A 27,926-nucleotide genomic window follows, 5' to 3' on the forward strand; every position below is an offset into this window, starting at 1 on the left:
CGCATTTCTCTCACATGAAAGGTTTCAGGAACACTCAGTGAAGGGCTGATTCAGTCAAGTGGCTAGAACACATAAAAAAGGCAGTTTTCCATGGAAACCCACTGAAAGAAACGAACTCTTGATCACGTCTAACAGGAAACGTGGCTAAAACTTAATCAGGTTAAAGCCTTACAGTCACTGTTGCAGCTGTCTTGACTGAAACACAAAGTGATCATGTCTAAGCTGAAAGCTGGCATATATCAAAAAAAAGAAAGAAAGAAAGAAAGAAAGAAAGAAAGAAGGGTACAGTATTATGTTCCTAAGCATGTTCATTTTGCCCCAACACCTTGTACATGCAATAAATCTTCCTCCTAAAGTTGTGTGTTGTGTTTGGGAGTGTTTTCTGTGCACCCTTCATTAACTTAATGCACTACACACTGCATGTTTTGAAGAACTCGCCCCTATCCCACTCTTATGTTCAGAGTTTAGAGGATGCTTTCTAGAACACAAAGGTAAGCACCTGCATGATTCATTCGCCTTTCATGTAGCTAAAAAGATCATCAATGAGTTTATCGGCAAAAACATGCTTTCTTCATTTCTTCGTTTTACATTTGTTCATTCTCAAAACCTCTCTGGCTTCTCAACAGCCCATAATGGTGTAGCAATCAAATAACACAACCTGGACCACCCAAATTTGGGTCCTTTTACTGAGAATACACCAGAGTAGGGCTAGTGTCCCTTATTTTAATAATCACAAACAGTTAGCATAGGTCTCAGGTTAACATACAAAAACCTTACAGTGGTGCTTGAAAGTTTGTGAACCCTTTAGAATTTTCTATATTTCTGCATAAATACGACCTAAAACATCATCAGATTTTCACACAAGTCCTAAAAGTACGGTAGATAAAGAGAATCCAGTTAAATAAATGAGGCAAAAATATTATACTTGGTCATTTATTTATTGAGGAAAATGATCCAATATTACATATCTGTGAGTGGCAAAAGTATGTGGACCTCTAGGATCAGCAGTTAATTTGAAGGTGAAATTAGAGTCAGGTGTTTTCAATCAATGGGATGACAATCAGGTGTGAGTGGGCACCCTGTTTTATTTAAAGAACAGGGATCTATCAAAGTCTGATCTTCACAACACGTTTGTGGAAGTGTATCATGGCATTAACAAAGGAGATTTCTGAGGACCTCAGAAAAAGCATTGTTGATGCTCATCAGGCTGGAAAAGGTTACAAAACTATCTCTAAAGAGTTTGGACTCCACCAATCCACAGTCAGACAGATTGTGGACAACTGGAGGAAATTCAAGACCATTGTTACCCTCCACAGGAGTGGTCGACCAACAAAGATCACTCCAAGAGCAAGGCGTGTAATAGTCAGCGAGGTCACAAAGGAGCCCAGGGTAACTTCTAAGCAACTGAAGGCCTCTCTCACATTGGCTAATGTTAATGTTCATGAGTCCACCATCAGGAGAACACTGAACAACAATGGTGTGCATGGCAGGGTTGCAAGGAGAAAGCCACTGCTCTCCAAAAAGAACATTGCTGCTCGTCTGCAGTTTGCTAAAGATCACGGGGACAAGCCAGAAGGCTATTGGAAAAATGTTTTGTGGATGGATGAGACCAAAATAGAACTTTTTGGTTTAAATGAGAAGCATTATGTTTGAAGAAAGGAAAACACTGCTTTCCAGCATAAGAACCTTATTCCATCTGTGAAACATGGTGGTGGTAGTATCATGGTTTGAGCCTGTTTTGCTGCATCTGGGCCAGGACAGCTTGCCATCATTGATGGAACAATGAATTCTGAATTATACCAGCGAATTCTAAAGGAAAATGTCAGGACATCTGTCCATGAACTGAATCTCAAGAGAAGGTGGGTCATGCAGCAAGACAACGACCCTAAGCACACAAGTCGTTCTACCAAAGAATGGTTAAAGAAAAATAAAGTTAATGTTTTGGAATGGCCAAGTCAAAGTCCTGACCTTAATCCAATGGAAATGTTGTGGAAGGACCTGAAGCGAGCAGTTCATGTGAGGAAACTCACCAACATCCCAGAGTTGAAGCTGTTCTGTACGGAGGAATGGGCTAAAACTCCTCCAAGCCGGTGTGCAGGACTGATCAATAGTTACCGGAAACGTTTAGTTGCAGTTATTGCTGCACAAGGGGCTCACACCAGATACTGAAAGCAAAGGTTCACTTATTTTTGCCACTCACAGATATGTAATATTCGATTGTTTTCCTCAATAAATAAATGACCAAGTATAATATTTTTGTCTCATTTGTTTAACTGGGTTCTCTTTATCTACTTTCAGGACTTGTGTGAAAATCCAGTGATGTTTTAGGTCATATTTATGCAGAAATATAGACAATTCTAAAGGGCTCACAAACTTTCAAGCACCACTGTACATTAACACCAGCCACCCTTAGGAGTGAGCAAACTTCATGAGCTCTGTGAACTTTAAAACACTGTGTGTGGAGTTGAATTTGTTCCCAGTAAACACATTTTAAGTACTTAAGTGAGAGTTTCAAAGGTGTTTGAAGCAATAAGTAGAATATACATACACAGGCATAAGCAGTTTAGTTCATTCAATAATACAACATGTACTTTTATTACAGCTTTGATCACACTCCAAACTGTGATGATACAAAGTGTCAAGGTCAAGACAAACTCTAACTCGTATTCTTTAACAATCTTCATGAGTCATAAGCAATGCCAGAGCTTTTGTTGGCAGATTGCAAGACTTATAAAACTATTAGATGACACAGCCAGGCTTGTAAAAACAGTGCAAAAATGTCATGCTCTCAATTTCCTGATCAAGATCGGGACTTTAAACAGGCTTGAGGAACAAAAATTAAAAACTGTCAACATGTATTTTACACTTGTAACGTAAAAGCGTATTTTGCTAGGAACATAAGTATGCTTATCTGCTTCAGAACAAAACTGCTCCCATTTAATAGTGTTACTGATATAATACCATATCATTTTTGTTTCTTGTGGCACACTAGCTTATTATTTATGTTTTACACCCATACTTCCAAAAGTTTTTGGATCAAAATCACATCTCAACGTATCACTTTATTAGACTCGGCTGATATATAGCTTAGGGTAAGGCAATAATGGAAAACAATATTGATAATTGGGTAAATTATGTCACCATACACTTTTAAGAGATATATTGTATTATTCTATCCACATTCATGGGATATGAGCAATCGTGCACTCTGATTGGCTATTCTTCTTCTAGGCTATCAGCTCATATACCATGAGTAGAGAAAAACAAAATGGTGGAACGTGTTGCTGAACCAACCGAGGACGAAATAAAATCTCTACTCGAAAACAAAACCCCCCAAAATTGTCCATCCATCCATCCATTATCTGTAGCCGCTTTATCCTGTTCTACAGGGTCGCAGGCAAGCTGGAGCCTATCCCAGCTGACTATGGGCAAAAGGCGGGGTACACCCTGGACAAGTCACCAGGTCATCACAGGGCTGACACATAGACACAGACAACCATTCACACTCACATTCACACCTATGCTCAATTTAGAGTCACCAGTTAACCTAACCTGCATGTCTTTGGACTGTGGGGGAAACCGGAGCACCCGGAGGAAACCCACGCGGACACGGGGAGAACATGCAAACTCCGCACAGAAAGGCCCTCGCCGGCCACGGGGCTCGAACCCAGAACCTTCTTGCTGTGAGGTGACAGCGCTAACCACTACGCCACCCTCCAAAATTGTCAAGTATTTAAAAGAAATCGATAAAAGAAAAATAGTTGTTTGGTTTTTTTACCCCAATATCGCCTGTTCCACACTCCAGCCCAGTCGGTGGCGGTAATGCACATTTAAGTTGGTTTGCCAACCGCCAAAATAAAACCCCTAAAGAAGAAAAGGAAGCGGAAGAAAACCCCAAAAAATACAAAAAAGCAACAAAATATGGAATAAAAGTATTTGATGGAAAGAATGAATCTTGTTTATTTTTCAAGAATTATTATTATAGCATTTTTCACAAAATTGCTACTGTCATTTCACCAGTTTGTTTACATTCTCAGTGGAAATGATTTTGTTGGACATTTTGTACAAAGTTTTTATTTGTCGAATTTGCAAAAAATAAAAGAATAATAAAAATGCTCTGTTTCTCAAAATCCAGTGAATGTGGATATAATAAAACAGTTAGCCCACTCAGGGCGGCACGGTGGTGTAGTGGTTAGCGCTGTCGCCTCACAGCAAGAAGGTCTGGGTTCGAGCCCCGTGGCCGGCGAGGGCATTTCTGTGCGGAGTTTGCATGTTCTCCCCGTGTCTGCGTGGGTTTCCTCCGGGTGCTTCGGTTTCCCCCACAGTCCAAAGACATGCAGGTTAGGTTAACTGGTGACTCTAAATTGACCGTAGGTGTGAATGTGAGTGTGAATGGTTGTCTGTGTCTATGTGTCAGCCCTGTGATGACCTGGCGACTTGTCCAGGGTGTACCCCGCCTTTCGCCCGTAGTCAGCTGGGATAGGCTCCAGCTTGCCTGCGACCCTGTAGGACAGGATAAAGCGGCTAGAGATAATGAGATGAGATGAGTTATTCCACTCAAGCTTGTCATATATGGCTGAAAGCCAACTCAGTGTTACACGCCTCATTGGCTATCAGCTCATGTACAACTCAATTTCATGGAATAACTGTTAATTGTACTGTGACATCTTTTTATAACTTTAAAAAATAATAATAAATCACAAGCTCTCATTGAAAGCAGCTGATAGATGTTAGAATTGTGTCCTTAGTCTTTAAAAATACAGAAGGCTCACTGCTGTAACAATTTTATTTTTACACCATTTTAGTGTTCAGGAATTTATTTTGGTAGACATTAAATAAAAATTTAACCAAACTCTGGTGCAGTTGGTTAGGAAATCTACATATCATGATAAATATCATGTATCGCAGAAATGACTTCAAGTATTGTGATAAGAGAAATCCCTGAGTGCAGGTCACATTACTGGTTTCTAACTAGTGTGAATGCAATGAATGAGGTCGTATAAAAGTTACGAGGGGTTAAGTTTAGGGTGGAAGGTTAAGCTGGAATTTGATACCTTTCCAACAATAGAGCCTATCTAGATTAGATACACACATTTGAAAGTTTTTTCCCCCTTCAAATCTTTCATAAGACATTTAAATAAAATTAAAGGAACAACAAAATTCATATAAACTCTGTATTATCATTGCGAGCAAGTTGCTCTGCCCTGTTACATTCTGATAAATCTGTCTCTGTCCTCTCTCAAAATTTCTCTCGCTTCACCCTGTCTCCTCATATCCTCTTCCATTCTGTCTCATGTCCAATCAGAAATCAGATGATGGTGAGCAACTCCGATTTAAGACAAAACTCCTCTTTCAAGGCTAACATAAAGAATGGAGGCATAGGCCATGAGATTACTGACCCTCACAATGGAAGCTTTTATTCACTTCTGCAACCTGCTGAGGACGGCCGAGGGAGAGGAATCTGCATGCTATAGACTCAGGTGTCTAAATCATTCACAGTGGAGATATTGGGAAAAGAATTGCTCCAGTGAGTATTTAATACTGTGAGTTGCTTCAATTCTGTGATCTGTAAATCAATTGCGAAAACAGGGAACTTGCATGGTTTTTCAAAAGAGTTATCAAGGGTAAAAAAACAATAAAGAAAATCTCCAGCTTAAAAGCTCTGCTTGTTCAATCCTATGATATGTTTGCCCTGAAACCTAATTCACTATGGAAAAAAGTGATAGCTAAAGTGATGTACCAATATCTAAGTGAAATGCATCAATAGAGGTCAGCGCTGTAGTGTTCAAGTCCAAGACTCGACTAACGTACTACGGTCCTGGCCCGTATTGATGCACTTCCGAGATAAGTTCGAGTGCAACTTCCAACAAGTCCAAGACAAGTCTGAGACAACAGAAAAAATCATCTCGAATCTGGACTTGAGACGTGTTTTCTATTGTCTCAGATTTAAACTCGGACTTGTCTCTGTTGCACTCAGACTTGCCATTGGTCTCACCAAATATTCTAGTCGGTCTTCACTGAGTCCATTCCATTCTTCATAACTGCTTATCCTGTTCAGGGTCACGGGCAAGCTGGAGCCTATCCCAGCTGATTATGGGCGAGAGGCGGGGTACACCCTGGACAAGTTGCCAGGTTATCGCAGGGCTGACACATAGAGACAAACAACTATTCACACTCACATTCACATCTACGGTCAATTTAGAGCCACCAGTTAACCTAACCTGCATGCCTTTGGACTGTGGGGGAAACCGGAGCCCCCGGAGGAAACCCACGTAAACACAGGGAGAACATGCAAACTCCGCACAGAAAGGCCCCTGTCGGCCACTGGGCTCGAACCCAGAGCCTTCTTGCTGTGAGGCAACAGTGCTAACCACTACACCACCGTGCCGCCCCCTAATTAGAGTCCAGCTGCCTTTAAAAAATTTTTTTTTTTTTAAATTTCTTTTTTAAAGTAACTCCTCATTAAAAACAAAATAGCTGATGAAGCAAGCTTGTTCAAAAAATGGGAATTGGAAAATGGGAACTTAATGAATACAAATTCATCCAGAACAAGCACTGACATTGGCCGTCTGGTAACCAATCATATGGCTGCCAAAACTCACTGTCTCTTATCTGGACTCAGTCTTGCCTTGGACTCGAACCTCTTTGGACTCAGTCTTGACTCAGTCTTGACTAGTCCTGGTCTTAGACTCAACAAAGGTGGTCTTGAGTACAGATCTGGTCCAGGTGAAATGAGTTTCAACAAGTGAAACAAATGAGTATATGATTGTTAACCTCTTAAAACAATAAGTTTGTGGCCTTGACAAAAAGTAAGCAAGTTATTAGCCTACATTTTGGCGATGAGCTGTACTGGTCTGTCCTTGCATCATACATAAAACATATTGGAGTCTGTGGAGCGTATTTAACCATGAGGTTAGGCTCTATACTATAGTTAGAGCATCGTGGTGTGTCGCACCACTGGAGCACAGTAAATGTAAACTACCTAACAAATGGAAACGTTTGTTTTGTAAAAGTCAATAAGGAGCTGTTGTTGTTGTTGTTGTTTTCTTTATCTGGTTGTTGAACTTATTTATCCACCAGGCAGTTACAATAAAGAAAATAATAATAATAAAAAGTGATTAAAAAAAAAAAAAACAGAGCCACAAAAACTGTTTGTTCTGTATGCGAGCCCAGGCTAGTGACTTGTCCACCCGTGATTCAATTTTCTGCAGGAGATGTTTTACAAATTGTTTTCTGAACTATTATAAAATCATAATCAGTGGACACAATGATGTACAAGAGTTTACTTTTAATACTGGAATCATAAGCTGTCTCTCTCCAAAAAAAGTGTTGCAGCTGCTCAAAAACCTCCTAACAGCATTCTGTACATCATGTGAGAGTGTTAAATCCTAACCTAAGCAAATACATTTCCAATGTTGTCACATAGAGTGACATGGCAAAACATCACAGCATAAACATTTCCCAACACCTTCCCTAATAGCTTATGATCTCAGATCATAAGCCGTACTGCATTCAGGGTTTTGGCACTAATTAAAGACATGGATTAAATAGACGCAAAAACAAATTTTCTTGTTCCTCATATAAGACAAGTGGTGAGGCAGTTCCACATTTAGCTTTTGCAGGCTGAGGTTGGGTGGTGCACGCAGCAAGTGTGATGTGTGACTCATAAGTTTTTAAAGTGCCTGGCTCGAGTCGCTGGCACAGGTTTAGGGTGGTGCAGTGGGCAATGTGCTAACAAAGATGGGTGCAGAATGCTTACTAGTGATCACAGCATTCCATGCAAAGCAATGAATCTCAATCACACGAGTGTTATCATTTCCAAACATGTGCTTTTGTTCATGATAGCTGAGATCTTTGCTTTCTGAGAATGTCAACCTGAGCAGCAGGAACATGAAATATTCTTCAAAGACTGCCTATCACCAAATCTGCCAAGTGACTCCTGTTATCTGATAGTGGTGAGATCCACCACCGAGAATACTTTCAACTATAAGCGCTCATCTCTTTTAATTCTGCTGCATTGTGTATCAGCTACTTTTTAGTCACTGGCAGCAGATCCTCTTTCTTTTATTTCTATGCACTCTTGACTAAACCACACACTTCGGCTTTACACTTGTGCATAATATAGGTTGCAGAAGACCTTATGAGCATATAAAAGTTGAAATGTGTTGACACCAAAACAGCCACAGCCCTGGCCCATCAAAGAAGAGCATGTGTGAAGAAATTGGATCCGTATGGTTCTATTCAGGCCACACGTTTTAAAACCTTGGCAGAGACGAGCCAAACTGCCTGTACCACACACAGACTACTAGAAAGAAAAAGAAGGATATTAAGGCGGTATCAGCCTCACCCTCTGAGTCATTCAAACCACTCTCCGTTCCATCGCACACAATGACCCCAATCTGGGTACAATGGCTGAGTTCACACAACAAGCAAATCAAGCAGTCGACACACACAAGATTTACACACACGAGCTGGCATAAAGGCCGCCCACGAGGAGGACCGCCAGCGATCCTTTAGGCTTTCGTTGCATTCAATTTTGCAGGGTCACTCTTCTGAAGGAGGCACTGACACCACCCAAAACCATAACAATTCTAATTAAATGGGAGGCTTTGGTTGGGATAGTAATTATAACAAGGTCCCTGTTTCTTAAGGGCCATTGTAGATTGTTGATTTTCAGCCTGGGGCGCTAATACTTAAGAAACAAGACTGCAAACTGCATGTCTTTAAGGATCTGATCTGTTCCTGTTAAAAAAAAATTTTCAATTACTTAACCCACAAGGAAGGCTTTAATCCTCTCACTAAGACTTGTGCCAAAGTTCTAATATGTAATATATTTTAATATGCAGTTTGTTCAGGTATTCCTGCAAACGAGCCAGGCAAAGGTCCAGGCATTTTATATCCAAACATCGCACTAATATCTTAAAGAATGCAAACTCTGTCTCCATAGCAATGCACTAAACAAAGATACTGAGGGAATAATAATAATAATAATAATAATAATAATAATGTGGCAGCGGGGGCGTGGTCAAGTGCCGGTCTGTGACAGGAGGGCGGAGTCGGGGAAGGTAAGTGGCAGAATCACTACACCTGATGTCAATTAACCTGTGTTTGTGTGTCTTCCCAGTGACCGCGCCCTATTTAAGGAGGGAGTCGGGTTCAGATCCCCGAACCCGGAGTGGTGGAGAATGTGGGCAACAGCACGAGTACTTTATCTCCCGGTGCGAACTCCCTAAGGCGCGTACCCTTGTTGTACAGGCGGGTTTGTCGTTCTTGGGCCTGCCGCAAATTCTCCTGGGTTAGGTGGGTGAGTGTGTGGAGTTTTGCGCGCAGGTCCATAACGTATTGAATTTCGTTTTTACTTTGTTAGGGTGAGGGGGGACGGGCCCGCGGTGGGAGCGTTGGTGGACCCCGCCGACGCGAGGAGGTGCCGGAACGCCTGACGATCTTCTTGCTGGGCCAGCACCAGGCGCTAGTCACCCTCCGAAAGGAGCAGGAACAGCGGTTCGAGGCCCTGTTGCTGGCCCAGCAAGAAGATCGTCAGGCGTTCTGGCACCTCCTCGCGTCGGCGGGGTCCACCAATGCTCCCACCACGGGCCCGTCCCCCCTCACCCTAACAAAGTAAAAACGAAATTCAATACGTTATGGACCTGCGTGCAAAACTCCACACACTCACCCACCTAACCCAGGAGAATTTGCGGCAGGCCCAAGAACGACAAACCCGCCTGTACAACAAGGGTGCGCGCCTTAGGGAGTTCGCACCGGGAGATAAAGTACTCGTGCTGTTGCCCACATTCTCCACCACTCCGGGTTCGGGGATCTGAACCCGACTCCCTCCTTAAATAGGGCACGTTCACTGGGAAGACACACAAACACAGGTTAATTGACATCAGGTGTAGTGATTCTGCCACTTACCTTCCCCGACTCCGCCCTCCTGTCACAGACCGGCGCTTGACCATGCCCCCGCTGCCACAAATAATAATAATGAAGCCATGCCCTAATGGTTAAAGAAGCAACTTTGGGACCAAAAGGTCGCCGGTTCAATTCCCTGGACCAGCAGTAATGGCTGAAGTGCCCTTAAGCATGGCACCTCACCCCCCCAACTGCTCCCCAGGCTGCTCTGGGTATGTTGTACGTCGCTCTGGATAAGAGCATCTGCTAAATGCCAGTAATGTAATGTAATGAAGCTAATCGCATCCTTTCACTTGCTCCACAATGCATAAAACATGTTGGTCATCACCTGAAGATGCACAAGGCTCAGCTGTATCACTGTTGTGCTTCTTCTTCCTGTCATGCTTGTACACCAGATGAGGTTTGTTATGTTCTTCCTCGTACTCCTCCTCGTCACTTGTCATTAAAGGTTCTAGGAAGTATTCTCCACTGTGGGTTGTAAACGTACCGATCTGCAAAATCAAATGAAACAGCAAAATGAAGGAACGACATAAAATTCGCACATCAGTCATTCATGCTTTAGGTAAAAAAAAGACTTGTAGAGCTCATGCTCATATTGTGCAGACATGGAATTACGTAAGACAGTGTTTAAAATGAATATCCTTATAGTCTCAGGCGGTATATGAGTTTAGTGGAATATCAGGATGGGCATTTAAAGAAGTGGGGCAGATTGTGTGAAAGATATTCCAGGAATTAAAATAAACAATGAAATAGCTGAGATCATCTTCCCAGCCTTCGAAGATATCACTGATAAAATTTAACATAAGGCATAACGTTTATCCTTGATCTGGTGCAACAATCAAGTTTAGTAAATAACTGTGACATGAGAGATTAGAAAGAAATTGTGTTTTCTGCAAGTGCGAGGACAGTATTTGATTGATTGTTTCTGTGTCACAAGCAGAGAACATACACTGCACCAAAACAGCAATTCATTTTAGATTGCTACCTCACTGAGTCACTGAGTAATAATTCATTTCCAGTGAGGTCTGATAACATGTAGGTCTGCCATGTGACGGACTGCTGTTCGATCGTGGATGTATTCCTGCATCAGACCACATGTTCCCAGGATAGACTCTGAATCCACTACGACCCTGACCATGATAAACGCTTACTGAAGATGAATGAATGAATGATACGTACACTACCGTTCAAAAGTTTGGGGTCACTTTGAAATGTCCTTATTTTTGAAAGAAAAGCACTGTTCTTTTCAATGAAGATCACTTTAAACTAATCAGAAATGCACTCTATACATTGCTAATGTGGTAAATGACTATTCTAGCTGCTGGTTTTTGGTGCAATATCTCCATAGGTGTATAGAGGCCCATTTCCAGCAACTCTCACTCCAGTGTTCTAATGGTCCAATGTGTTTGCTCATTGCCTCAGAAGGCTAATGGATGATTAGAAAACCCTTGTACAATCATGTTAGCACAGCTGAAAACAGTTGAGCTCTTTAGAGAAGCTATAAAACTGACCTTCCTTTGAGCAGATTGAGTTTCTGGAGCATCACATTTGTGGGGTCGATTAAATGCTCAAAATGGCCAGAAAAATGTCTTGACTATATTTTCTATTCGTTTTACAACTTATGGTGGGAAATAAAAGTGTGACTTTTCATGGAAAACACAAAATTGTCTGGGTGACCCCAAACTTTTGAACGGTAGCGTACATAAGTCTAAAATGTGAAATTGTTCATGGTTACTATTGTGCCCAACTTTCTGATCGGTAACCCAGAACATTTCTTTTCTTTAGAAGAAGAACAACAAGAAGAGTTATCATTCCTCAGTGCATTACTGAAGGCTAAGATCATATCTCTTAAGTCTGTTTTTAAAAATTATACATAAAGTTTCACATGAAAAATAACAGATATTTGATTCTTAAAATAAGGTTCACTTTAGAAATCAACCATAAAAAACACAATGATTTTAATCACCAGTGCCTCAAGATTTCATTCTCTAGGCATCACGTCTTCACAGAAACATGACCTTATACTTACTGTACACTAAACACTGTCGAAATCAGGTATCAACAACTTCAGCACAGTTTGTTTGTTTTACCACTACGAGATACGTCATTAAACTGAGCACTTAATTAGCAAGTTCGGTCGGTGTGTTAGAGCAGGGAAATAAAACAAACTGTGCTGGACTCCAGGACTGAAGCTGATAACCTCTCACTCACAACTCCTCAGTTCCTACAACAATAAGAACGCAGTAACCTTAACTGCCACATGTTAACAGTTATTATGATACGTACAGGACACTTTTTCAATGGAATAAAAACATGTATTCTATTCCCTTCTAGCGAGTTTCATTCATTTGGTCTAATAGCATGCAGTAGCATATCGCTTATCCTACATGTATTACATCACTCTACCCAATGGAGAATGAGTGTTGAACTGATGCAAATATCCAATGAGAGAGTTTTCTGCTGTGCATGTGCAGAATCATTTCTTTGTTCGCCGGGGAAAAAAAAAAGATGCACTGAACACCCCAAAGGCCAAACTTCATTAGATATTTTTCATGCATATTCACAAGCAGTGGTGAACCGTTACTATTAGAGCTGGGACTTCAGCTCAGCCAAAACTTAGCCAGACACACCAAAAAAATAGGTACCCTATGGGTCCATGTGGCTACTGCTTATAAATAAAATTGTTTTCTGATACCATGTCCATACAGTAAAATAGCATATATATATATATATATTTACTCTATGAGGCAGTAGCCACAAAAATGAAGCGTAATCCAAAAATGAACAATTTAAAAATCACATAAAATATACCAAGTGTCTGTACTTTATATTATTCTACTCTGACCTCTTACAGTTTTCGAAACTGAAACCTCCGAACTGAGGCTGATATACACACGCTGTCACCATGACCGAAACTGTTATTTCCCAGAAAAGGCCCAGCGCTGGAGCTCAGTGGTTTCAATACTCTTTTCGACAACTTCCTGTAACAACTCGGAAGTGCGTCACATCTACATCACACATGGGACCACTGACTGAAGAACGCGAGGAAAGGGGGACAAGCTGGAGTATATTTTAAAATAGGAACGCACTTTCCCTCTGTAATAAGCATAAACATGTCTGAAAGCGGGCGGCACGGTGGTGTAGTGGTTAGCGCTGTCGCCTCACAGCAAGAAGGTCCGGGTTTGAGCCCCGTGGCCGGCGAGGGCCTTTCTGTGCGGAGTTTGCATGTTCTCCCCGTGTCCGCGTGGGTTTCCTCCGGTTTCCCCCACAGTCCAAAGACATGCAGGTTAGGTTAACTGGTGACTCTAAATTGACCGTAGGTGTGAATATGAGTGTGAATGGTTGTCTGTGTCTATGTGTCAGCCCTGTGATGACCTGGCGACTTGTCCAGGGTGTACCCCGCCTTTCGCCCGTAGTCAGCTGGGATAGGCTCCAGCTTGCCTGCGACCCTGTAGAACAGGACAAAGCGGCTACAGATAATGAGATGAGATGAGATGTCTGAAAGCGATTTCTTTAGTCTAGTCCATTTATTTCAAATGGTGAACCGAATTCTATACATTCACCAGTCATTTTAATCGGAACACGTGTATGCACATGCGCAGTGCGCGATTGTTACACTCTTACATTCTTACAGCACGATGACATGTACTTACTCGCGCCTCTATATGAGGCAGTAGCCACAAAAAGCAACAGGACAAAGGATCTTGCAAGGGATTAGCAGCAGGGTGTCAGGCAGCTCCACTGTGTGTAGTTGTTGATGTTGATTTTTAAAGTAACTCCGAAAATTACACAAGGACATGAATACTTAAGTATGAGTGAAAACTACTGTGGTGAGTGTGTGTGGAAGAAGAGTCTGGAGACAGAAATCTTAGTTTCTTGGTCGTTAGCCTGTGCTACTTGCTCTCAATAGCACTGGCTTGACTGCTTTATTAGTATTCACTAACACTACTGATGAACGCTACACCGGCTGGAAGGTGACTGCACTGCCATGCTGATGGCGCCGAGTTGTGATTAAGCTAGCGTTGGCCTTTGAGAATGCTGATCTGCTGATATGAAGAGAGTGTGTATGTATAATAATAAAAATATTGGCTGGCTTTTTTCGTGGTATATCAGATTTATTCCATTCAGCTAGCATGATATTGAGCTCGTCTTCGACTCGTTCAAGATCATGCTAGCTGAATAGAATATATCTGATATACCACTCAACACCAGCCAATATTAATTAATTAATTAATTAACAGCCATCTGGTCTGAAAATGTAGTTCGCTGTAAGCGATCTGATTGAGAGCGATTTAATGAAATGATCTAACTGACTGAAATCATGTGGGAAAAGAGGAATAGCATCAGATGCAGTATGAGCTCCCTCAGTACATGGTGGTGGTGTTTACATGCTAATTTAATTTGCTCACTCTAACAGTATATTGTTGGTTTGAACACTATCTCTCTGAGGATTATTTCCACTCAGAGCAAAGAGGGGAAATTCTGACAGAAGAACACATCCGGACATAGCTTTAGGGATGGAAAGAAGACATAACTCAACCGGGCACGTGCTGTAACAACACGTCCAGTCTGACACACCACAATACCATGAATGCTGAGACACGCACATAAGTCAGTTGAGGTTAAATCTAATAATATGGATATTACAAATGGGTTGTCCTGGCGACTTGTCCAGGGTGTAGCCCGCCTTTCGCCCGTAGTCAGCTGGGATAGGCTCCAGCTTGCCTGCGACCCTGTAGAAGGATAAAGCGGCTAGAGATGATGAGATGAGATGAGACAAATGGGTTGTATTCTAATACAGCAAAGAAAGTAACTTCAAAGATTTGATCACTGTCCTTTTCACTTGGCCTTAAACAAAAAAGAAAACAAAAAAAATCAGGATATTATTATGCAGGATATATTTTCTGTGAATCCAGAGAAAGAGGAAATCCCAGGGAAACAGAAGAGTTGTTTTTTTTCTGTCGTGCTAAGCTCACAACAATGCTTCTTGTAGCATTTTTGTACTATCTGCCTACTGTAATGAAAAACATCGAGTTCATGACGGGTCATGTCACTGGGTTTAAAGATGACATTGCTACAACAGGAGTGAATAGAGAAGAAGAACTGGCACACCGTTATAGCCAGGGTTTGTTTTTTCATAAGCTTTAGTTACATAGTAGTATCTCCTCATTGAACAGCTGTGAGCATCTGCACACAAGGCCATCAGAAAACAACTTGTAATCGGGGTTATTAAATCAACATGTAGACAGGTACTGTCATCTGTGGTTTGAAAGAGACAGATATGCTGCTGGGAGAACTACGTGATCTCATTTGACACATCGACGCTGTTTCCAATTATAATGGGCCGTATTCAGAGTTGAATTATGAGTTTGTTGAAGCGGTAATACTGCGATTGTGCACAGTGATATTCAGACCTCAGACAACTACAGACTTATACATATATTACTCAGATACAGGGAGCAGTGGGGTAGAGTGTGCCAAAAACAGAGGTGTGGCTCAGGTACACATGATTCTTGAGGAATTTTTTACATGATATTGGCTCAAGTGAGGATCGGTATTAAGTTCAGCTCTACTGTCTGACAGTTCGATATATGCTTATAATTAAAATTATGCTTTGGGCTGTAAATATACTCAACAAAACTATGGAATGGCATTCAAAGCCAATATTACATAAATATAGAAAATATATAAATGGCACTGTTAATTAATAGTAATATTGTTGCTTTAAAGTCCACAAAGGATGCGTTTTTGTTTTTTTGTTTTTCACAAAGAGGAGGCTGCACCTTAATACAAGACACTGCTTATCTCAAGGACTGAATTTTATGTGAATAAAATTATAAACAAACCTTCCCAAGTTTAAAATAAAACTTGAAACTTGAAATTTGATACTTAAAGTAAACAGCAACCATTGCAGATAAGTTCATGGTCAGCTTTTAAAGGTAGACTGCCTTTCAGATTTTTCAAGTGTAGGTCATAAAAAGAATTTTCCCTGACACCCGGTTATTTTTGTGGCCACATGGCCCTAAATTCTCCGCTATTTTTTCCTCCTTCACCATGACCCAATTTAACATACTACGTCATGCATCACATGGTGGGCTTTCCCCGTTCGTGCAAGGCATTGCGGGACACAAATTTGAAACAGGAGAGGAAAATGGAGGACATGAGTGTGCGAATGAAACATGAAAGACCGACTACAGTAACGGAACGCGAGAAGAAAAGACGTTATGTTGTGAAGGAAAGGAAACGCAGGACCAAACTAATAAATATCGGCAGTCAGCGAGCACCTCGGTGTGATCAGCTGTTCGTTTAGTAATAGAATGTGAGTGTGAATGGTTGTCTGTGTCTGTGTTAGCCCTGCAATGACCTGGCGACTTGTCCAGGGTGTACCCCGCCTCTCGCCCATAGTCAGCTGGGATAGGCTCCAGCTTGCCTGCGACCCTGTAGGACACTCTCAAGAACATGTACACACAGTTTAAAGCTATATGGTCTTTTGATTTCATAAAATCAGTGAAATTTAGTTCCCTCTGAAATTTGGTCATTGTGGTATATAGTTGTTTCTGTAATATCTCAAAAAAAAAACAAAAAACAGGCCATTCTGTGGCTGGGAAGTTATGTAATTTGAAGGGATTCCCTAGCAAATAATGTGCATGAAATCGCTCGCTTTGTGCAGTTAAACAGACAGAGGAAGTCCATGTGCGCATGTGCAGGTTTACCTTCTTTTTCTTCTTTTGGGTTTTACGGCATCCGGCATCCACAGTGTTGCATTACTGCCATCCTGCGGTCAATTTAGAGTCACCAGTTAACCTAACCTGCATGTCTTTGGACTGTGGGGGAAACCGGAGCACCCGGAGGAAACCCACGCGGACACGGGGAGAACATGCAAACTCCACACAGAAAGGCCCTCGCCAGCCGCTGGGCTCGAACCCGGACCTTCTTGCTGTGAGGCGACAGTGCTAACCACTACACCACCGTGCCGCTCCTATATTATTATTATTATTATTATCATCTTAAGCAATGGCAGATCTTTTACCGATAAAGGAGCAGGCCACAACCCATAGCCAAAAGGTCCATTGAGTCTTTCTGCACTTAGGTTTCAAGCACCTTCCTTAATATCCTGGCTGTGCCTAACAAAGTTGTCTTCTGTAGGAGAGCTACATCAATCTTCAATTCCAACTTATCCAGCCATTTGTTCAAGGGCTTTCATCACTGAGCCTAAAGCCCAATCACTACTGGGACTACAGCAACGTTTCTTATTTCCCATAGTCTAGAGATTTCTCGGCGCAGATCTTGATACCTTCTAACCTCTTTTTTTTTGTGTATCCGGTGATCACCAGGGCAAGCTATATCGACAATGTAACATTTACTTTCTAGTTTATTTACAGTACTATGTCTGGTTGTCTAGCTTCTATCGTGCTATCGCACTGGATATTCATATCCCACAGTATTGATTCTCATTATTATTATTTTTTATTATTATTGTTGTTGTTGTTTTTGTTGTCTTATTCAAAAATTAGCAGCATGATAAAAAAAAATGGCTTGCGTCATGTGCACAACTTATTATTGCATGACCTTGATTTGGTATCCTGTGGCTGCAAGTCGAAGCAGTAGATAATGAGTTTATCACCCTTGCCTAAACCTTAGCAAAATAGCAGTGTCCCGGATCAAGTGCTAGTTTATAAGCTGCTGAAAAATGAGGGAACATGAAGTCAATGATTAAATGAAATCACATTTGCAGTGATGAATGGGATAATTATATTCAACTAGGACTACTCTTGCAGCAATATACGGTACCAGCAAGATACTAAACTCTGATTAGATGTTTCATTTTAACGCTTGCTGTCTTGTCATTTATATATCAACATATTAGTCTTTCTTATTTTATTTGGGGTTTTTTAATTGCTTAAACAAGTGTTTTTGCAGGGCGGCACAGTGGTGTAGTGGTTAGCGCTGTCGCCTCACAGCAAGAAGGTCCGGGTTCGAGCCTCGTGGCCGGCGAGGGCCTTTCTGTGCGGAGTTTGCATGTTCTCCCCGTGTCCGCGTGGGTTTCCTCCGGGTGCTCCGGTTTCCCCCACAGTCCAAAGACATGCAGGTTAGGTTAACTGGTGACTCTAAATTGAGCGTAGGTGTGAATGTGAATGGTTGTCTGTGTCTATGTGTCAGCCCTGTGATGACCTGGCGACTTGTCCAGGGTGTACCCCGCCTTTCGCCCGTAGTCAGCTGGGATAGGCTCCAGCTTGCCTGTGACCCTGTAGAACAGGATAAAGCGGCTAGAGATAATGAGATGAGAAGTGTTTTTGCATTTATTTTATTTTATTTTGTATTGCAGTTGGCTAAAATGTTATCTGTGGTTTAAAAGCAAAGTGCTTGTGTTTAAATGCAATGGCCTATACACTGCTGAAATACCCTGTTTCTGACACCTCGACTCAGGAAAAGCCTAGAAAAAAAGAACTGCATGCAGGTGACTTTCATACTCCGAATGGGAAAGTTACGCACATGCCTAACTCGACTGTGAACACAGAGAGCTTTTCCTGTGTAAATATTAACATACATTTTGGACACGAGTAGCCAACTCTGAATATGACCCAAGGTGTGTAAATACACGAAAGCTGCTGATTACCAATGCTTTAAGGTAAATACTCAGATGTAATAATCACGTTTCAAACTGCCTTTTTTTTCTCAGCTCTTTGCGAGGTTTGAATCCAAATCTAGTGATGATCTTCAGTGTGTCCAGTGTAAGCCATCATCCAATTAGGAGTAAATTTGCATTGTTTATGAAAAAGAAGGAATCTCAGTAAAGATCGTACTTATCGGCCAGTGACATCAGCAGGAGAATTCACATGTGCAAAGTCATGCTGCTGTTCAGGAACAAGTGCTGAAATGCTGAAGGAAGTTTCTCCATTGCAGCCTCACTAGTCTCTGCAGAGCATTTTAAATATAGCATCAGAGAACACCACAGTTTACAGAAAAAGAACAAGCGGTTGCTAAATCAGATTATTTAGAGTAAATCCACCATTGCAAAAAAAAAAGGGGGGGATGCTTTTTCCACAGTCGTGGTGCTTGCATAAATACCTCTGTGCAGAAGTGACTGCAATATGGACGAATGATCTTATCACCGTGTATCGCAATATCATATTGTCCTATATTGGTAGAAAGGTGCTGAACATTTTGTCTAATCAAACTCCTGGATGTTTCCTCCTGAGGCACAGTTAAAGAATAATTCTCACAATTAACTTTCCAGAGTATGGGCGGCACGGTGGTGTAGTGGTTAGCGCTGTCGCCTCACAGCAAGAAGGTCCGGGTTCGAGCCCCGTGGCCGGCGAGGGCCTTTCTGTGTGGAGTTTGCATGTTCTCCCCGTGTCCGCGTGGGTTTCCTCCGGGTGCTCCGGTTTCCCCCACAGTTCAAAGACATGCAGGTTAGGTTAACTGGTGACTCTAAATTGAGCGTAGGTGTGAATGTGAGTGTGAATGGTTGTCTGTGTCTATGTGTCGGCCCTGTGATGACCTGGCGACTTGTCCAGGGTGTACCCCGCCTTTCGCCCGTAGTCAGCTGGGATAGGCTCCAGCTTGCCTGCGACCCTGTAGAACAGGATAAAGCAGCTACAGATAATGAGATGAGATGAACTTTCCAGAGTCCTCTAAGCATAATAAGATTGCTTTGTTTTGTACAGCATCAGTAACACTTACGATGAATGAAATGCATCATTCATAAAATATGCACTTTTACATTCAATAGCATATCCACTACTGTATGCATCCAGAAGGCAAACTGATATTTGAGTACACAAACAGTACATCACAACAAATAAGGGCTTGTACAGGCCTCTGTCTGGATCTTTCCTTTACTACACAAAATAATACCAAGAGTGACACACAGCCAGAATAGTAATGCTTATCTGAGTGACCGGTCCATCTCCTCTAAAAAAGCTGAATGATGTTTGGCCTATTGAAGCTCAGCAGAGTTAAATGACTTGGGTTCTCTGTGGTACTGCCAATAGCACAGGGAGTTCACACAGTTCCTATTTACCACTTTCTACAGCGTGAGTAATCCCCTCACTAAGATAACTAATTAAGGATTGGGCACATGCAAATTGGTTACTGAGGCACATTCTCAAAGAGCCAGATCAAAGAATGACCATCTCAGTGCCAGTTTCGAGAAAGCTAGTGACCAGCATTTTAAATCCACCAACTTGAATAGGAAATCCTGGAGTAACCCTGGACTGAACATTTTCGTGTTCATGAAACTATTAATAATGAAAAGTCCAGAAAATGAACTCTAACAAAATCACAAAGGACGCTCTAACCTTGTATAAACAAGAAGACATGGTCATCACTATCCCCCGCCCAGACGTGGACAGTAACGAAGTACATTTACTTGAGTACTGTACTTACAGTAAGTACACTTTTTGAGTATCTGTACTTTATTCGAGTATTATTTTTTTTGGAAACTTATGTCTTTAACTTCACTACATTTGAAAGACAAATATCGTACTTTTTACTCCACTACATTTCCATCAAGGTCCTCGTTACTATGAAGCAGCTTTGAAAGTGGATGCTTTTTTTCTTTTCTTTTCTAAAACATGATTGCTTTTTTTCACATGTGACACTGAGACAGCCGATCAATAATCACTGGGGTCACGTCACATCCATAGACTGTATAAAATCAAGTTCAATTATTTCTCAGCAACATTATTTGAACACAATCAGTTGATGGCAGAATGGAAGGAGGCGGTTCTTCTGGGGAAGCACACGCACTCATGGCCATACCTAGAACCCATGTTTCAGTTTTCTGTACGGATTAATGATTCATTTTGTTTTAAATATTTGCTTTGTTTGCCGAAAACGAACCACATCACGGCCTCCAAAAACCCACTGCCCATCCTGCGGAAGCATGTTGATCGATATAAACGTTTGATTCCAAGAGAAAGCTTGTAATGAAGTTGTCTGTGCTTTTAGAGCTAGTGATAACGTTGCAATAGCTATGCGGTCTGGTCAGTCAAATGATGTTCTATGGATTTGCCCACCAAGTTGCCATCGCCTTGTCCACGGCTAACGATAACACATAGCTACCGGTAGTTAACTTGGACACTGTTAGTTAGTATGTAGAAATGGAGTTACACTAACATGAATAACGTTAACTTATTTGAAGTCCTTTCAGAAATATGTTTTAGCATAATCTTGCCAAATAAACAGAACGTAGAAATCTGTGTTTAAATGTGTTTATTCTACCGGTTCTACAAGTGAGTCAGTAAATCTAGTCAGTTGCTTCAGAGGCATTAGGTTTTGTAAGCGTTGTGGCAATAATACAACAGCGCATTGACAGAAAATGTACTTTTAATACTTAAGTATTTTTAAAAGCAAGTACTTCAGTACTTTAATGTAAGTAAAAATTTGACTGGACAACTTTCACTTGTATCGGAGTAACACTTGACCAGTGGGATCTTTACTCTGACTTAAGTAATGAAGTTGGGTACTTTGTCCACCTCTGCCCCTGCCACAAGCATTTTATGAAGACCTCTTAACACTTAGGACCTTATAAGCTCATTGCTTTAATATTGTCTTGTGCATGTTACCAGCCATAATTCTGAAAATAATAATTAATCGTTTATGATTTTCGAACTCAAATCATGAATGGTAATATGATCATGCAAAGTTTCATTGATGTAGCTCATGTTGTTTCTGAGAAAACTTGTCCAGATTGAAATGGACGGACAGACAAACTCCATTCCTATATCCCCTGTGCACTTCGTGGCGGGGGATAATAACAGCATAAGGTATAAATCTCAATCAGCATCTGATCTGTTCATACAAGCCCAGGGTTCTGCCAGTGAGGAAAAGGAAGAACCATGCCATCATTAGCTGCGTGACTGCGTGTCCAAATATGCTTTACACAATATGGCTAAATGTTTTAATACTGAAATTACATTGATATGCATTGGATGTGAAATGTTTGAAAAATTGACCTTTATTATTTTTGCAAAGAATATATAGACTTTTTATAGCATGTTTCATTCATTCATCTTCAGTAACTGCTTAGCTGGTCAGGGTCGTGGGTGAATCCGGGGCAGATTGTACATTGGGAACACTGCTCTTAAGGCAGGAACATACTCTGGTCAATCACAGTGTTGGAACATGTGACTATCATAATTCATCAAATCACTCAAAGAAATATTGATCTTGAATATCTGGTCAGATTGCACACAGCTCACATTTGCACAGTGATGCCAATAACATGAAAATATGTGTCTGTCACATATTTTCATGTTAGATATTATTTCACATATTACGCAGCCCTATTCTCTAGGCAGAAGAACATAAATATCTGAGAGCCTCGGCCTTCTTCACTGCATTATGCAGGATAATGTTCATCAAGGAAGTGTCAAACTACTGCCAGCTGGCAGATTCACAAGTAACCTGCTTCCTCCTGCCAATCTCCGGTATTTAGGTATCTATTTAATCATATCCCTATATCCTTTCAGCCCTGCACAAAAGACCAGCGCAGACATCCATTGAAACTAGTTCTGAATTATTCAGTGTCGACTTGATCTACTGGCACATGCACCAGCTGTGAGAAACATGAGGAGGAAAGCGTTCTGCTCTGTGAAATCATGACCAGACATACGGAACGCTTATGAACATAGGGAAACAGGTTCACATGGGTGTGTACACATGGATGCCACATACCCCATTAATATAAACCTTATCATCCCAAACACAACTCCAACTCTGACCTCTAATCATATCTCTGACATGTCTGTTGATGTCATCACTGACATCTACTGACAGGTCATTTTCAGTGACCACATTTTCCTGGCCAGGATCCAGGGCGTATCCAGAGAAGATTGGGCATGAGGCGGACACACACACATCCACACAATTCGCATTTAAGACATTTTAGCATAAATAAATTCATCGCCTGGCATGTTTTTTGAAAGGTTGGAGGAAGCCGGAGAGCCTGGAAGAAGCTCCATACAGTTGTTTTATTTTATCTGTAACCGCTTATCCCATGCAGGGTCGCGGGGCAAGCTGGAGCCTATCCCAGCTGACCATGTGCGAGAAGCAGGGTACACCCTGGACAAGTCGCTAGCTCATCACAGGGCTGACACACACAACCATTCACACTCACGGTCAATTTAGAGTCACCAATTAACCTAACCTGCATGTCTTTGGACTGTGGGAGGAAACCCCACGCAGGCACAGGGAGAACATACAAACTCCACACAGAAAGGTCCTCGTCAGCCACTGGGTTCAAACCCAGAACCTTCTTGCTGTGAGGCGACAGCGCTAATCACTACACCACCATACAGTAACCTGATCAAATCAGGGGCCTGCAGCTGTGAGGTTGTAACCAGAGCATTTTTTAACATAGTTACTGGGAGACCAAATGGTCTCCCAGTGGCCAGATTTGGTCTCCTAGTCAATGCCAAACCAGCTTCACTGGGAGACCAAATTTTAAACCAAGTTATGTCTTATCATTTGGTTCATCTCATCTCATCTCATCTCATCTCATTATCTCTAGCCGCTTTATCCTGTTCTACAGGGTTGCAGGCAAGCTGGAGCCTATCCCAGCTGACTACGGGTGAAAGGCGGGGTACACCCTGGACAAGTCACCAGGTCATCACAGGGCTGACACATAGACACAGACAACCATTCACACTCACATTCACACCTACGGTCAATTTAGAGTCACCAGTTAACCTAACCTGCATGTCTTTGGACTGTGGGGGAAACCGGAGCACCCGGAGGAAACCCATGCGGACATGGGGAGAACACGCAAACTCCGCACAGAAAGGCCCTCGCCGGCCACGGGGCTCGAACCCGGACCTTCTTGCTGTGAGGCAACAGCGCTAACCACTACACCACCGTGCCGCCCATCATTTGGTTCAATCAGTTGCAATTAATTAACCAAGTACCATGCAAGTATACATTTAACAAGGAAAACTTGGCACTGCATTAACTATGTTGATATTATGCTGGCTGAAACGAGGATTCGTAATGCGGCAATTTGCATCACAGAATATGCCGCAGCGGTGCAGCCGCATGAACTCTGGGGCCTGTGATTGTTTTGCCCAGACCAGTTGGTTGCCTGGTTTTCCTAGTGGAAAATCCTTTAAAAATGCTCTGGTTGTAACACTACCTGTGTGCTACCCTGCCATTCTCAACATCTGCTGGAGATGAGTCTATCACAGGGCCAACACAGACAGACAGACAGACAGTCACACTCATGTTCACATCTATGGGCAATTTGGAGTAGCCAGTCAACCTAATCCTTTGGACTTTGCGAGGAAACCAAAGCATCTGAAGGAAAAACTTCACACACTGAGATGAGATCCCAGTCAATCTCCAGGTTCGAACCCAGATCCTGCTTGCTGTCAGGAGACAGCACTATCCCCTGCACCACCATGCCGGCAGTAACTCCAGAGAACTCAGTAGGTACACTATGCATTTTTGTCTTGTACATGGTGCCAACATGTAGTGCGTCTGTAAACCTGGCACGCGGGTTCAAAGGCTACTCACGAGGCCGGTGCACAGGCTGAACACGGCACGGTGCCGCCGTTGTCCATTGACGTGTCCTTGGAAGAAACAGTGTCGCATGTCCCCGGGGTCGTGTCCTCGGCTGTCCGGCGCGCCCAGGTGCGTCACTGCGTATGAGGGCGCGATGAAGGCCGCGTCGGCGCTCAGGTTGAGGTGGAAGCGCTCGCCGAACGCCTCGATGCGGTAGTGCGCGCGCAGCGCCGCCGCCACGTCCGACTCTGCGCTCCGCCGCCTGCGCCGGTAGTGTCGCTGCTGCGGGAACGACTCGCCGAAATCGTTCACGCGAACCGGCGTTATTATTTCATACGCGGACAGCTGCCTGACAAAACTTTCTGTAAGGAGCAAAAAAAAAAAAAAGTTACAGATCACTGAGTAGCTTATTATAGGGATCTCATGATCTAGTTTTAACTCGGTTTTTATTATTATTATTGAGCTATTTCTAACTCTAACTGACTTGAACATTTATTATTATTATTATTATTATAAGACATGCTTACGTGAGCTATTTCTAACTCTGACTTGAACATACATTATTATTATTATTATTATTATTATTATTATTATTATTATTATTATTATTATAAGACATGCTTACGTGAGTTATTTCTAACTTGAACATACACAGCATAAAGTCTGACATCATGATCAACAACTTTCTCAGTCTACCTTGCTTTGGGTGCAGTCGATGCATGTGCAAGCTCCAGGCGAGTCCAGCAAGGTGACACATGAGTCCCAGCAGCCAGATTGCCAGCGGCATGGTTTTTCTCCGGGAAGCAGAAGCTGCAGCCTCCTCCTCCTCCCCCTCCCCACCACCGGCTTTCTGCTCTCCTTCTCCCGTCTTGTCAGCAGCGGCTCATGGGTCTGTTGTTCTGCAGCGCCGGGGTCGCAGAGCGCGCTGGCCTCATCGCAAACTCACTCCGTCCCTCCGCGTCAGGCCTGAAAGTGCGCGCGGCGGCTGGTCAGGGTGCGACTGAGAGCTCGGTGTAGGCTCAGGGGTCGATGCCAACCAACTCAACTGCTTTCCCTCGGCCATCCATAAGACCATAAGACACCCCCCGTCCCTCCCTCCCTCCACTCTACTCCACTCCACTCCATTCCAAGCGCTGCTTCGAGATCAGAGCCTGGCCACGCCCACTCTGAACTGCTAAGCCAATCAGCAAGGTCTTTCCGATCCAGCGGGTTGTCTGCTTCTTATTCTTCAATGGCCAGGAAGTTGGACACCAGCATTTTTAATGATCATTTATATTCACAAAATGATTGGCAAGCACCAAAATACACCTTATGTCCAAAGGTTTGTTGACACCTGACCAGACGTGGACAAACTCACCCAACTTCATTACTTAAGTCAAAGTACAGATCCTACTGGTCAAATGTTACTCCGATACAAGTGAAAGCTCATCTCATCTCATCTCATTATCTGTAGCCGCTTTATCCTGTTCTACAGGGTCGCAGGCAAGCTGGAGCCTATCCCAGCTGACTACGGGTGAAAGGCGGGGTACACCCTGGACAAGTCACCAGGTCATCACAGGGCTGACACATAGACACAGACAACCATTCACACTCACACTCACACCTACGCTCAATTTAGAGTCACCAGTTAACCTAACCTGCATGTCTTTGGACTGTGGGGGAAACTGGAGCACCCGGAGGAAACCCACGCGGACACGGGGAGAACATGCAAACTCCGCACAGAAAGGCCCTCGCCGGCCACGGAGCTCGAACCCAGGACCTTCTTGCTGTGAGGCGACAGTGCTAACCACTACACCACCGTGCCACCCCCAAGTGAAAGCTGTCCAGTCAATTTTTTACTTAAGTTAAAGTACTGAAGTACTTGCTTTTGAAAATATTAAAAGTGGGGCGGCATGGTGGTGTAGTGGTTCTCCCCGTGTCCGCGTGGGTTTCCTCCGGGTGCTCCGGTTTCCCCCACAGTCCAAAGACATGCAGGTTAGGTTAACTGGTGACTCTAAATTGACCGTGAGTGTGAATGGTTGTCTGTGTCTATGTGTCAGCCCTGTGATGACCTGGCGACTTGTCCATGGTGTACCCCGCCTTTCGCCCGTAGTCAGCTGGGATAGGCTCCAGCTTGCCTGCGACCCTGTAGAACAGGATAAAGCGGCTAGAGATAATGAGATGAGATGAGATGAATGCATGCTGTGCCATCATGGTGAATTAACATTAAGCTAGCTAGTCAGTGAAGCTCCACCTGACATGCTAGCAAACTCTTTTCAAACTCAAAATTATATTGGGTATGTAGCGTTACTAGAAAAGAAAGATTTCTACATTGTTTATTCGGCAAGATTATGCTAAAACATATTTCTGAAAGGGGTGGCACAGTGGTTAGCACTGTCTCCTCACAGCAACAAGGTTCTGGGTTCAAGCCCAGTGGCTGATGAGGGCCTTTCTGTGTGGAGTTTGCATGTTCTCCCCGTGTCCGCGTGGGTTTCCTCCGGGTGCTCCAGTTTCCCCCACAGTCCAAAGACATGCAGGTTAGGCTAATTGGTGGCTCTAAATTGACCGTAGGTGTGAATGTGAGCGTGAATGGTTCTTTGTCTCTATGTGTCAGCCCTGCGATGGCCTGGTGACTTGTCCAGGGTGTACCCCACCTCTCGCCCATAGTCAGCTGGGATAAGCTCCAGCTTGCCCACGACCCTGTAGAACAGGATAAGCGGCTACAGATAATGGATGGATGGATGGATGGATGGACATTTCTGAAAGGACTTCAGATAAGTTAACATTATTCATATTAGCATATCTCCATTTTTACATGCTAACTAACAGTGTCCAAATTAAGTAGCTATGTGTAACATTAGCCGTGGACAAGGCGATGACAACTTGGTGGGAAAATCCATAGAAAATCATTTGACTAACCAGACTGCATAGCTATTGCAATGTTACCGCTAGCTCTAAAAGCACAGACAACTTTATTATAAACTTTCTCTTGGAATAAAACGTTTACATACCTCAATATGCTTCAGCAGGTTGGACGGCGAGTTTTTGTAGGCCATGATATGGTTTGTTTTAGGTAAACAAAGCAAACATTTAAAACAAAACGAATCTTTAATCCTTGCAGAAAACTGAAACATGGGTTCTAGGTATGGCCATGAGTACGTGCATTCCCTAGAAGAACCGCCTCCTTCCATTCTGCCATCAACTGATCGTGTTCAAATAATGCTACTGGGAACTCACTGAACTTGATTTTATAGTCTATGGACGTGACGTGACCCTAATGATTACTGATTGGCTGTCTCAGTGTCACCTGTGAAAAAACCAATCACATTTTAGAAAAGAAAAAACATCCACTTTCAAAGCTGCTTCATAGTAACGAGTAACGAGGACCTTGATAGAAATGTAGTGGAGTAAAAAGTACGATATTTGCCTTTCAAATGTAGTGAAGTTAAAGTCGTAAGTTTCCAAAAAAATAATACTCAAGTACAGATACTCAAAAAGTGTACTTAAGTACAGTACTCAAGTAACTGTACTTTGTT

The 27,926-nt window shown here is 42.6% G+C and overlaps 1 protein-coding gene across 7 annotated transcripts in view; it reads right to left on the minus strand.

The window, feature by feature from the left end:
• LOC132881773 (A disintegrin and metalloproteinase with thrombospondin motifs 20-like) overlaps positions 1-25,451 on the minus strand; it is a 235,722-nt gene extending 210,271 nt beyond the window's left edge. For 6 of the 7 annotated variants that reach the window (XM_060914638.1, XM_060914637.1, XM_060914636.1 and 3 more), the window contains exons 1-3: positions 25,108-25,451; positions 24,424-24,773; positions 10,238-10,400 (exon numbers count right to left, since the gene is read on the minus strand). In XM_060914638.1, coding sequence (XP_060770621.1) covers positions 10,238-10,400; positions 24,424-24,773; positions 25,108-25,198 — 604 coding nt within the window. In that variant the 5' untranslated portion in view covers positions 25,199-25,451. Of the gene's footprint in view, positions 1-10,237; positions 10,401-24,423; positions 24,774-25,107 lie in introns of those variants that run through there. The other variant, XM_060914639.1, reaches the window with a different exon arrangement.
• Positions 25,452-27,926: the final 2,475 nt, after the last annotated feature.

Source organism: Neoarius graeffei, chromosome 2 (genome assembly GCF_027579695.1).
Source record: "Neoarius graeffei isolate fNeoGra1 chromosome 2, fNeoGra1.pri, whole genome shotgun sequence".
NCBI classification, from domain to species: domain Eukaryota; kingdom Metazoa; phylum Chordata; class Actinopteri; order Siluriformes; family Ariidae; genus Neoarius; species Neoarius graeffei.